This window comes from Prinia subflava, chromosome 6, assembly GCF_021018805.1.
Source record: "Prinia subflava isolate CZ2003 ecotype Zambia chromosome 6, Cam_Psub_1.2, whole genome shotgun sequence".
NCBI lineage: Eukaryota > Metazoa > Chordata > Aves > Passeriformes > Cisticolidae > Prinia > Prinia subflava.
In genome coordinates this window covers 37394932-37407135 of record NC_086252.1, presented here as the reverse complement: position 1 = coordinate 37407135, position 12204 = coordinate 37394932, and the positions used below count along the sequence as shown (strand labels likewise).

Genomic DNA, 12204 nt, shown 5'->3' with positions numbered 1-12204 from the left:
TTCCGCAGTCTCCTTTGGATAGAGACTTTATTGAAATGAATCTTTATGAATTCAGGCCGCAAACTTCAGGGGCTGGTAACTCACGGATTGATTGGAGGATCTGGAAGTGGCAGCCCTGGAGAGGAGATAAATTGGGATTGCCTAAGGACAAGTCGATACAGGCTGGATTTAATCCAGAGTGCTTCCTTTTAGAAGACATAAATTACATTCTGTAAAGAGTTAAAGTTAAATTCCTCCCATTCCTCTTTTTTTTTTTTCTCTACAGTTCAGAGATTCCAAGCATGAATATTTAATTCAAAAGCAAAATGAGAATTAAGTGTGCTAACATTGAATTAATAAAAAGAGTTGAGTGGCATCCAATAGTGAAAAAATGTGCTCATGAACAAGTCCAAAAATCAAAATTGCAACGTTAATAGCTACTTAATACATCACATTGTTTAGGAATGGATAGCACAATTTCCTCTTGATCCCGATAAAATAAAGCCAAACCTTTATGAAATGCAATAAGGACATTGTAAGGCTCAGTGTTATTACCATGGACACCAACCCAATGTCTTGCTCTGATTCTGAACTATGGAAACCTCTGGAACTGGTTTATGTTAATAAATTTCTGCTAATAAACCAGTGGCAAAGCAAAATAAATGTCCAGAAACCTCTGGTTTAGAAGGAAAATAAATTCGAGACTTGTGCAGAGTCGCTGAGGGATGGGAACGCCCAAACTTTTATTTGAGAGAGATTAAAATTCCCTTTCCTTGACCAACAATCCTGCTTGGAACAGACAGCAAAGAAACGGCAAAAAATGAGAAAGAAGAGTTTTAATCCCTGGGGCTGTGACCATTCCCTGGGGAACCCGCCCAGAGCTTTTCCATTAAAAAATAAACCAAAATAACAAGAACAACAGGGAGGGAAGCCATTGAAGAAAGTTTTAAATATTTTTATTATTATTTTGTATAAGTTGTTCGAAGTCTTGCCCTGAAGTCAGTGTTTTGTGGCAGAAGTGCCACTGATGCTCCCCATTCCTGGCCTCGCGCTTTTCCTTAGTGGAAACACTCCCACCCTTTCAATTCCCTCCAATAAAATCCCTTTTCCCCCTTTTCCCCTTTATTTTCCACTTTATGGATCCCCGGGAATGATGAGTGGAATGAGGGCGGCTGACGCTCCATGACCGCCCCCTGGTGCCCCCCGCGGGTACTGCCCCGCCCTTCGCCGCCCCTCACACGGGGCAACACCGGCCCGGGAGCACCGAGAGGACACGCCAGCCCCGCCACGACGGATGCCAGCCCCGCTGATCCCACGGGAACCCCGCCGGCCCCGCCGGGCCCGCCGCCATCGCCGCGTCCCCTCACGGCCTCCCACAGCCCCTCCCGCAGCCCCGAGCAACCGAACGCCGAGCGGCGGATCCAGCCCGGTTCCGCGCCGCGCCCATCGAGGTGTCGGCGGATCCACTGGCTCGGCCTGGGGGAGCGCAGCGAGGGCGTGGCGAGGGCGGGTGAGCGCCGCCATTTTGCAGGAAGAGGTGAGGGGGGCCGGGGGTTCTTTTTTCTTTTCCTTTTTTCCTGCTGCCTTCTCCCCTTTTCCCGTTTCCTTCTCCTTTCCCGTCAGCTGCCGCTGCCTGTCCCCGGCCGCGCCGCTCCTGGGGCGCGGGGGAGCGCGGGGGAGGCCGTGTGGGGCGGGCGGGGTGTGAGGAGCCGTCGGGGCTGGGGTGTCCGGCGCCTTCTTTTTCCTTTTCCTTCCCTTTTCTTGTCCCTTTTTTGTTCTCTCCTCTCTCCTCTTCTCTTTTCCAGGGGTATCCGGGCCTGCCAGCGAGGGGAGAGCAGCGTCTGCCATGGCCAATGTGAGTGAGGACGCCCGATCTTGTGGCTATCCCGGGAGCGGCGGAGTTGAGGATTAAATAAAGTTGCCAACAGGTTTGGGTGGGAAAGGACCTTAAAAATAATTTCATTCCAACACCCTCCATTATCCCGGGTTGCTTCTGCCAGGACCTCGCACCCTCCCAGGGAAGAATTCCTTCCTCACGTCCCCAACCCAGCCCTTCTTCAGCTTGAATATCCCAAAATAACATCACTGAGGATTAAATCCCCTTTTTTCCTGTCCTTTTCCCATTATCCTGGCCTCAGCCTCAAAGCAATCCCGCGTTTCTGCAGCACTCAGCTGATTCCAGGCTGGAGAATAAAACAAACACCTTTTATTGATTTTATTTTTATTATTATTGCCCTCGCCGCGGGAACACGAATAATTCCTGTTGTTCCTCGTGCAATGCCAGGTGTGTCAATATTTGCATGAGTGAGCTCAGTCACAGCTGTAATTAGCGACATCTCCGTGCTAAGTGAGGCTGCTAATGAGGAAAATGCTCTTTTCTGCTAATTACCCGTCAGCCGGGATTGTTTACATCTGTTTGTAACATCATCGTCGGGCAAAAATTAATCTCAATAGCGATTTTACATAATAAAGAAGAAAAGATGTGAGTGGGATCAGATTTTTGTTGTTGCAGGAACCTTTCAGAGCTGTTTTGCAACGAGGCAGTTCCAGGTTTGAGCTGTAAATAATTGATTTAAGTCATAAATTAAATGTGTCTTTAAGCATTTGAGGTTTTTATAATTTGGTAGAAATTATTTTATGTTTATACAAAGGTGCTGGATGAGAAACTTTCTGCTGCCTTAGGATCTGCTGCTTTAAATACAATTTTTATATGAAACATCCAAACAGCACCATTTATTCTCTTTTTTTTAAAGTAAATTACTTCTGAAAGTCCCTCTTTTGATGTAAAATTGCATCAATTTTTATAGAATCAAAGCTCCAGCTCTTGAGGAAAACCCTTTTAAGTGATTTTCTCTAAAGAATTGCTGTTCCTCACCTGAAAAGTTGAGTTTTACAAAAAACACCCACCCTGTGCCAGGTGGGATTTGTATTTTCCAGGGTGACATGCATGGAAATAATCATGGAGACAATTCTTATCTGTCATTTAGTTCAAATTAGCTTTAGTTATGTAATTAACTAATTAAACTAATTAGTTTTAATTGTAGTGCTGAATTCAGTGGTACTGGACTTTTATTTATATTTACTTCTAATAATTTTTTAGATTTTAATTTTGTTTTTATTTAGAAATTTAAATTTTCAGGGCATTTTGCTCACATGAGAGGCCTTTAATTACCACCAAACCCCCTTGTTTTTGAGGCTTTTTCTTTGGAGTAGCAAAATGTAAAAATCACAATAAAATCCTTCTGCAGCTGGCCATAATTAAAATTTTAATATCATTATTGACGGAGGATTTTTCTCGTGACTCACAGAGTTTGTTGAAATGATTATTTTGATTTTTTTCCTCTCTTCAGGTGCTCTGTAACAGAGCAAGATTGGTCACCTACCTGCCAGGCTTTTATTCCTTAGTCAGAAGAGTTGGGAGTGCCAAAGCTTTTTCCACTGCAGGATCCTCGGGCTCCGATGAGCCTCACGTGGCTGCTGCACCTCCTGATCTATGTGAGAAAAACCCAAATTTCTTCCCTTGGAATCCCAGTCTGGGAGCGGGATTTGGGACACACTTGTGCTGGTGTTTGTCACCAAATCTCCCTGTGGGAGAGGGGCTTTCCTGCTTTCCTCCTGTGGGAGAGGGGCTTTCCCTTGGGTTTTCCTGCTTTTCCCCTGTGGGAGAAGGGTTTTCCCATGGGTTTTTCCTTGGGTTTTCCTGTTTTCCCCCTGTGGGAGAGTGATTTTCCTGCATTCCTCCTGTGGGAGAAGGGTTTTTCCCATGGATTTTCCTACTTTCCTCCTGCGGGAGAGGGGCTTTCCCTTGGATTTTCCTGCTTTCCTCCTGCGGGAGAAGGATTTTCCCTTGGATTTTCCTGCTTTCCTCCTGCGGGAGAGGGGCTTTCCCTTGGATTTTCCTGTTTTCCCCCTATGGGAGAGGGGCTTTCCTGCATTCCCCCTGTGGGAGAAGGGTTTTCCCTTGGGTTTTCCTGTTTTCCCCCTATGGGAGAGGGGTTTTCCCATGGATTTTCCTGCTTTCCCCTTGTGGGAGAGGGGTTCTCCCTTGGATTTTCCTGCTTTCTTCCTGTGGGACAGGGGTTTTCCTGCTTTCCTCCTATGGGAGAAGGGTTTTCCCATGGATTTTCCTGCTTTCCTTCTGTGGGAGAGGGGCTTTTCCCAAGGTTTTCCTGCTTTCCTCCTGGGATAGGGGCTTTCCCCAGGGTTTTCCTGCTTTCCCCCTGTGGGAGAGGAGTTTTCCCATGGATTTTCCTGCTTTCCCCCTGTGGGAGAGGGGTTTTCCTGCTTTCCTTCTGTGGGAGAAGGGTTTTCCCTTGGATTTTCTTGCTCTCCTCCTGTGGGAGAGGGGTTTTTCCCTTGGGTTTTCCCTTGGGTTTTCCTGTTTTCCCTCTGTGGGATAAGGGTTTTCCCATGGATTTTCCTGCTTTCCTCCTGTGGGAGAAGGATTTTCCCTTGGATTTTCCTGTTTTCCCCCTATGGGAGAGGGGCTTTCCTGCATTCCCCCTGTGGGAGAAGGGTTTTCCCTTGGGTTTTCTTGTTTTCCCCCTATGGGAGAGGGGTTTTCCCATGGATTTTCCTGCTTTCCCCTTGTGGGAGAGGGGTTCTCCCTTGGATTTTCCTGCTTTCCTCCTGTGGGACAGGGGTTTTCCTGCTTTCCTCCTATGGGAGAAGGGTTTTCCCATGGATTTTCCTGCTTTCCTTCTGTGGGAGAGGGGCTTTTCCCAAGGTTTTCCTGCTTTCCTCCTGCGGGAGAGGGGTTTTCCCTTGGATTTTCCTGCTTTCCTCCTGTAGGAGAAGGGTTTTCCTTTGGGTTTTCCTGTTTTCCCCCTGTGGGAGAGGGATTTTCCTGCTTTCCCCCTGTGGGAGAGGGATTTTCCTGCTTTCCCCCTGTAGGAGAGGGGCTTCCCCTTGGCTTTTCCTGCATTTTTGGGTTTTTTTTGGGATCTGCTGAGTGGAATCCCCGCAGGTCCCCGCACGGTGTGGCCGGACGAGGCGATGGGGCCCTTTGGCCCCCAGGACCAGCGCTTCCAGCTGCCTGGCAACATCGGCTTCGACTGCCACCTCCATGGCACTGCTTCCCAGAAGAAATCCCAAACCTCCAGGAGCCTTCCCGACATCCTGGCAGAGCCCTCCGCCAGCGAGAGGCACGAGTTTGTCATGGCACAGTACATCAATGAATTCCAGGTGAGATAAAACCCCCCTGCCTCGGGGGTTTTCCTCCTGGAAAGGGATTTGCTGCAGTTTGGAAATCTGAACTTTAGCTGGGTTGAGCAAGAGGTGCCACAAAAGTTGTTATTTTTAGGAGGAAAGATTTCAGGCTGTTTTGAAACAGCGTTTTAGGGGTGATTGATGGGAGGATTTCAGTCTCCAAACCTGCTGTTTGCTAAGTCTCACCACCTTTTACAGAGTAAAATTGAAATTCTCTGCAGTATTTTATTGAACAGGTCTGGATTTGCCAAGTTTGGGCAATGTTTAGTTGTAAAAACCGTGGAATTCACACAGGAATGCTCACAGCAGGAGGATTCAGATTCATCATTCATTAATCAGAATTATCAGTTGGTAATTGCAGCATGATCCAAACATCTCCACAAATCTTCAGTGCTGCTGACTCAGTTTGGAATGCTCAGATTTTGGGAATCAGTGAGGAAATCTCCATTGGGAAAGTGCTGGATCCTGGATTTTGGGAATGAGTCGTCGTATCCCAAAGGGGCTGGGAAATACCAGCTTCTGAAAGCTCCCCAGGTTGTGTTTTCAGCTTGGCTGGACCCTAAAAAGCCCTAAAAAGGCTTTTTTTCCCCCTAAAAATCCACCAGAAAATTCTGCTTTAGTTCATTCAGTGCCACTTTTAGAATCAGGGAATATCTGAAATCTGTCAGTTAATTTTATATTAAATAATTCAAACAATAATTTCAGATAATTAACAAAAAAATCTGTAGTTATATATGTGTATGTTTATAATATATTTTTATATATTCTGTATTTATATTACATTTATATTATGTATAATAATATTTCTGTATTTATATGTGTTTTGCTTTAACAAAATACAGTTCCTGTGAAATATAAAACTTTTTTTGATATTTCTAAAAAATATGAATATTTCTGTGTGGATTTGAGTAACACCAAAATCTATTTTACTTTTAATGGCTATTAAAAGATATTAAAATATATTAAGAGATAGTAACCTTCTAGTATTTTCTAATAACTTTTAATGTATTTAATAATATTTTAATACTTAATATAAAAAATATGCAGTCCCAGTGCAAATCACCTGAAACTGCTCAAGTGTATCTGATCACTAAACCGTATTTTGATGTACAGAGTTATTCCTGTTTGATATTAACTGAGAAATTTTGTATTTTTGTGGGTTTTAGGGCTCTGATGCTCCCCAGAAGCAGCAGATCAATAATGCAGAAACCTACTTTGAGAATGCCAAGGTGGAATGTGCAGTGCAAGCCTGTCCTGAGCTGCTGAGAAAAGGTTCATTTTTATTTATGGCCAGGAAAATCCCAATTTCTAAAGTGTAAAACCAGTGCAGGAAATGCTCTGTCATTGATTGCAAAGAGTGTGGTGTAGAAAAGGTGAATTCAGAGTTAAAAATTACAGAAATCCCACTGTATAGAATGGAAACCAAAGCGTTGCTGTTGACAATATATAATATTTAATTTCAAATGTCATTTTTAAATTGTTGTTTTAGTGCCAGGGGAATTCTGCATTTAATCCCCCACCCAAAATCCAGCTGCCAAATCCTTTGGAACTCCTAAACAAAACAACAAATGGGAATCACAAAACTTCCCACCAGCACTCACTTGATGGTTTTAATTTATTCAGGCAGAAAACAACTGAAATTAAATGGGAATAAAACAAATTTCCAAGGGGAAATGTGCCTGAAATTTGGGTGTGGGTGAGAAGGGAAGGCTCCCGTGGAGGAGCAGGGCAGACTTTGCTGCTTTTCCCTTTTGCAGACTTCGAGTCGCTGTTCCCAGAGGTGAATTCCAAGCGTCTCACTGTGCTCACTGTCACCCAGAAAAGCAAACACGACATGACCGTGTGGAGCCAGGAGGTGGAGGAGGAGAGGGAGATGCTCCTGGAAAATGTGAGTTTATCTTCTTCTTCCTGAAGGTTTGGTGCATTTCTGGCTCTGGTTTGGTGCATTTCTAGCCCTGCTTTGGTGCATTTCTAGCCCTGGTTTGGTGCATTTCTAGCCCTGGTTTGGTGCATTTCTGGCTCTGGTTTGGTGCATTTCTAGCCCTGCTTTGGTGCATTTCTAGCCCTGCTTTGGTGCATTTCTAGCTCTGGTTTGGTGCATTTCAATCTCTGGTTTGGTGCATTTCGAGCCCTGATTTGGTGCATTTCTAGCCCTGCTTTGGTGCATTTCTAGCTCTGTTTTGGTGCATTTCTAGCCCTGCTTTGGTGCATTTCTAGCCCTGGTTTGGTGCATTTCTAGCTCTGGTTTGGTGCATTTCTAGTCTGGTTTGGTGCATTTCTGGCTCTGTTTTGGTGCATTTCTAGCCCTGCTTTGGTGCATTTCTAGCTCTGTTTTGGTGCATTTCTAGCTCTGGTTTGGTGCATTTCTGGCTCTGGTTTGGTGCATTTCTGGCTCTGCTTTGGTGCATTTCTAGCCCTGGTTTGGTGCATTTCTGGCCCTGCTTTGGTGCATTTCTAGCCCTGATTTGGTGCATTTCTGGCCCTGATTTGGTGCATTTCTAGCCCTGGTTTGGTGCATTTCTAGCCCTGGTTTGGTGCATTTCTGGCTCTGGTTTTGTGCATTTCTAGCCCTGGTTTGGTGCATTTCTAGCCCTGGTTTGGTGCATTTCTAGCCCTGGTTTGGTGCATTTCTAGCCCTGGTTTGGTGCATTTCTAGCTCTGTTTTGGTGCATTTCTAGCTCTGGTGTTGTATTTTAAAAACATTTTGGATTTATGCTTTTCCCGTATAAAATGGAGATTTTTTTTTTCCGCCCCAGCTTTATTTTTTTTTATTTCTTTATGAAATGCTTGCTTAGAATTCTTAAATTCTACAGAATTTAAGAATTAAAAAAACCCTTTGCACCTGTTAATGATCCCTTTGTCCCCAAAAAATGAAATTTTTCTTCCTCTGCAACAGGGGGAGCTTTCAGTGGGAGCTGAATTTTAGTCTGAGCTCTGCTAAAACCATATCACAAAATTCTATTAAATTTGGGGTGAGCCAAATCCTAAATACTGGGGTGAACCAAAAGTCTGTTAAAATGTAACAGGAAATTAATAAAGACACTTGATTGTTGTCCTGATCCAGCAACTATTTTCTCACTTATTCCAGCTTTAATCCAATGGATTTTGTGGGATTTCACTGCTGGTTTTATTTTCCTGTCATTTAATTAAGATTCCACTGCAGAGTCTGTCTGAGCACTTTTTACTGGTCAAAAATGTAAAAATCACCAATTTCTCTGCTGGTTTTTTCCACTTTAATGGATGCTTTTAATTCTTTTCCCCTGGATTTCAATTCTGTTATTTCATCTGAACCGTGTCTTGTTCTTTACCCCTAGAGGGCTCTGAAAATCCCTTTTATTTCCCATTTTCCACAACTTTTCCATTTCCCCAGCAAGTGTCGCTGTTCACTGCTGCCCTTCCCCCTTAGCACCTCAAAAAAGAACATTTCTACCTATTATTGGTAAAATATCCCCAAACCCAGCGTTTATTCTGTAAAGAAATCATATTTATGCCTGAAATTAATCTGGGAATGTCCTAAAATGCAAATGTGGGCTCTCTAAAGCAACCACAAAATAAAGGAATCACCATAAAATGCCACAGAAATTAGAATTCCCTTCATTTCAGTGTGTTCTTCTCTTTGAATTATTTCTGGGCTGTTGCTCTTTGGCGTTTTAATCTGGTCTAATTATGTGTTAATTGGCATCTTTCTTCCTCAGGCTCCTCCTTGTCAAGTCTAATCCAGTCACTGGGGGGGGTGTGAGTTACAAACAGCAAATTCACAGGGAAATGTTGGTTTGCTTGGCAGGATTCACCTGAAAAATGCTCATTTCAGGGGCTAAAAAATGAGATTATACAGCCAAATCTAAACATTTGCATTAATGCAGCTCAGGGGTTTATTAACCTCACTCTGAGGGGTTGTTCCACCACCAAAAGAGATCCTGGGTCAGAAATGCTGTGTCTGAAATGGTGATATTTGGGATTTAATTTACAGTTTGGACATAATTCATCATGAAAGCCATCAAACTTCAAAATAAACAATTTACTGGGGTAAAATTCCCTTATTTTGAACTAATACAGAATTTACTGTAAAGGGTAAAATGCCCTTATTTTGAACTAATACAGAATTTGCTGTAAAGGGTAAAATTCCCTTATTTTGATCTAATACAGAATTTGCTGTAAAGGGTAAAATTCCCTTATTTTGAACTAATACAGAATTCACTGTAAAGGGTAAAATTCCCTTATTTTGATCTAATACAGAATTTGCTGTAAAGGATAAACTTTCTTTATTTTGAACTATTATAGAATTCACTATAAAGGGTAAAATTCCCTCATTTTGAACTAATACAGAATTTGCTGTAAAAGGTAAATTTCCCTTATTTTGGACCTTTAAGAGACTGAAGCTGAATAAATCTAATTTTTATAAATTTGGAACCTTGAGCAGCTTAGGGCGCTAATTGCAGAGAAAATCCAATTTTTTTAGAACTGTAAGTAAATAAAGGATTTTATTTATAACAGGTCAAGTTAGAAATAATTCTTTTAATGTAATAACCTCCTTTGATACCTTTCTTTTCCCAATTTTTTCCCTTTCAGTTCATCAATGGTGCCAAGGAAATCTGCTATGCAATTTCTTCTGAGGGCTACTGGGCCGATTTCATCGATCCATCCTCAGGACTGGCAGTAAGTTCTTGCTGTGTGGAATTTGGCTGAAATCCAATTTTTTTTCAGGAGAATCCCTTTCATAAATTAAGATTATAACCCCGAGCTCAGCTGTGTCAGCTCTCAGTGCAGGGCCAGCATTGTCAGGAAATGAAATTGGATTTTAGGGAACTGGAGAAGTTTTGTGCCCCAAATCCCTTGGGTGCTTTATGCCCTCCCCAGGTAACTTGGGAACCCTGACACCTGTGCAGGTGAAGGCTTTAAAAAACCCCTTTGCACCTGTTAATGATCCCTTTGTCCCCAAAAAATGAACTTTTTGTTCCTCTGCAACAGAGGGAGCTTTCAGTGGGAGCTGAATTTTAGTCTGAGCTCTGCTAAAACCGTATCACAGTTCAAGGGGATCGTGGCAAAGCCGGGCTTAGTGGGGTTTTATTTAAAAACACTGCAAAAAGCAGGGATTTATTGTGTCAACAGAGGCAAGCAGGGGGTGTTGGTAAGGCTGAAGAGGCAGTGCAGGGGTGGAAAAGCTCCCCAAAATTCCATGCATTGAAGGAATTGGGGATGGATGGAAGCGGGGTTTTGTCTTCAGTCCCCAGCAGTGACATCCTGGCCAGGAGTCAGGAGTGGCTTTAAATCAGAAACTTCCTCTAGAAATAAAGAACTGAAATCTCTGGTTACAACTGAAATACCAGCTCAATTTAAATACCTGTTTTCAACTAAATACCAGCTCAATTTAAATACCTGTTTTCAACTAAATACCAGCTCAATTAAAATAAATACCTGTTTTTAACTAAATACCAGCTCAATTTAAATATCTAATTGCAACTGCAATACCAGTTTAATTTAAATACCTGTTTGCAACTGCAATATCAGTTTAATTTAAATACCTGCTTCGAAGTGAAATGCCAGTTTAATTTAAATCTCTGTTTGCAGTGTAATCACACTTTGCTCTTCTAACCAGTTTTCTGTAGGGACTCAGTGCAAAGTTGAACTGTTCATTTTTGCTGTTTCCCTGGAAGTTTCTGTGCTCAGTCCCTGCCTTGTCTGTGCTGTTTCTGGCAGGGTTCTGCCCTGAGCCCCTGCAGAGGCAGCAGAACCTTTCCAAAGGGGAGGGTGGGATTGGCACCAAAGGAAAACCCTTCAAAATCAAACTCAACACTTCTCCAGCTGCCCTCAGCCTTCCAAACATCCTCCAGGGTTGAAACCCCTCTGTTTTTTTGTTCTTTTTGCCCTCTTTGTGTTCAGTTTTTCGGGCCTTACACCACCACGCCCCTGCTGGAGACGGACGAGCGCTACCGGCACTTGGGGTTCTCAGTGGACGACCTGGGCTGCTGCAAGGTGATCAGGCACAACCTGTGGGGCACCCACGTGGTGGTGGGGAGCATCTTCACCACCGCCGAGCCCGACAGCCCCATCATGAGGAAACTCAGTGGGAACTGAGCCCTGCTGCCCCCTCAGGGTGACCGTGGTGTCCTGGGCTTGGATGAGTCTCCTCTCCCTCGGCAGCGGCAGGAGTTCCTCCCTTCCGAGTGTTCTTAGAGAATAAAAAGTAGCTGGTATTTATTTGTAGTCTTTTTGGGAATGTGTGTTCACCACGTGTGGCTTGGAATGTGGATTTGACAGCCTTGAGACGCACGGGAATTGTTTCCTGTTTGAATTTGCCAGATTCTCTTCTCTCGACAGTTCTGTCTTTCCCTGGGCACTTTAGTACTCAGCATCCTCTGAAAATGCCACAGAAATTTCCAACCAGTCTGTGCCACTCCTGAAATCAGGAACTGGCCCAAAAAAAAAATGGAATGAGTCATAAAATTGTTCTCCCAGAATACAGAACTTTAGAAAATCTGGGCTGATCATTGTCATTTTGGAAAATGAGAATGAGGTCAACTTTTAGTGGTCTCCAACTCATCCAGAGACTCCATAAAAAGTCCTTAATTACCCTGGAATTACTCATCTCTTATTGTTTTTTGTCTTCATGGTGCTTGGGATTTATTTTCTCAGTGTTAGCTAAATATATTTAATTAGTTTATATATCTAAATGTAATTTAAAGTTGCTTTTGTAACTTTCTTAGGTCATTAAATACCAAAAAAAAGAGGTAATAGGGCAATGCCTGGATCTCATCACTGTTTTCCTGTGCTTGGATGCAATCTAGACTTGCCTTTGGAATTTGGAAATGCAAAGAGCAATTAGGATCAATTATTGCAATTAGAAAGATGTTTCAACAGGAAGGTTCCAGGCTCCTCAGGTATCACAAAAACAGTCAGCTCAGTGGGGGAGCAACAGGGAAGGAATTCCAGGGCACCTGAAACACCTGGAATTTCAGTGCCTTGCAGTTTGGCTCCAGGGGTGAAGCAATAAAGCAGATTTCAGTCTCAGCCTGGGCA

The 12204-nt window shown here is 43.4% G+C and overlaps 1 protein-coding gene across 1 annotated transcript; it reads left to right on the top strand.

Moving 5' to 3' along the window:
• Positions 1 to 1419: 1419 nt before the first annotated feature.
• Positions 1420 to 11381, top strand: MMADHC (metabolism of cobalamin associated D). Its single transcript, XM_063401033.1, has 8 exons — positions 1420 to 1516; positions 1785 to 1834; positions 3330 to 3474; positions 4946 to 5163; positions 6354 to 6459; positions 6945 to 7075; positions 9757 to 9843; positions 11068 to 11381. Exons 2-8 carry the CDS (start codon positions 1826 to 1828, stop codon positions 11260 to 11262), a joined length of 891 nt encoding a protein of 296 aa, XP_063257103.1. The 5' UTR covers positions 1420 to 1516; positions 1785 to 1825; the 3' UTR covers positions 11263 to 11381.
• Positions 11382 to 12204: the final 823 nt, after the last annotated feature.

Excerpts from the sequence above, each read along its gene's own strand:
- MMADHC (XM_063401033.1), top strand. Across the intron at positions 5,164-6,353 it reads AGTACATCAATGAATTCCAG|GGCTCTGATGCTCCCCAGAA; the intron begins GTGAGATAAAAC and ends TGTGGGTTTTAG. Across the intron at positions 6,460-6,944 it reads TCCTGAGCTGCTGAGAAAAG|ACTTCGAGTCGCTGTTCCCA; the intron begins GTTCATTTTTAT and ends TCCCTTTTGCAG.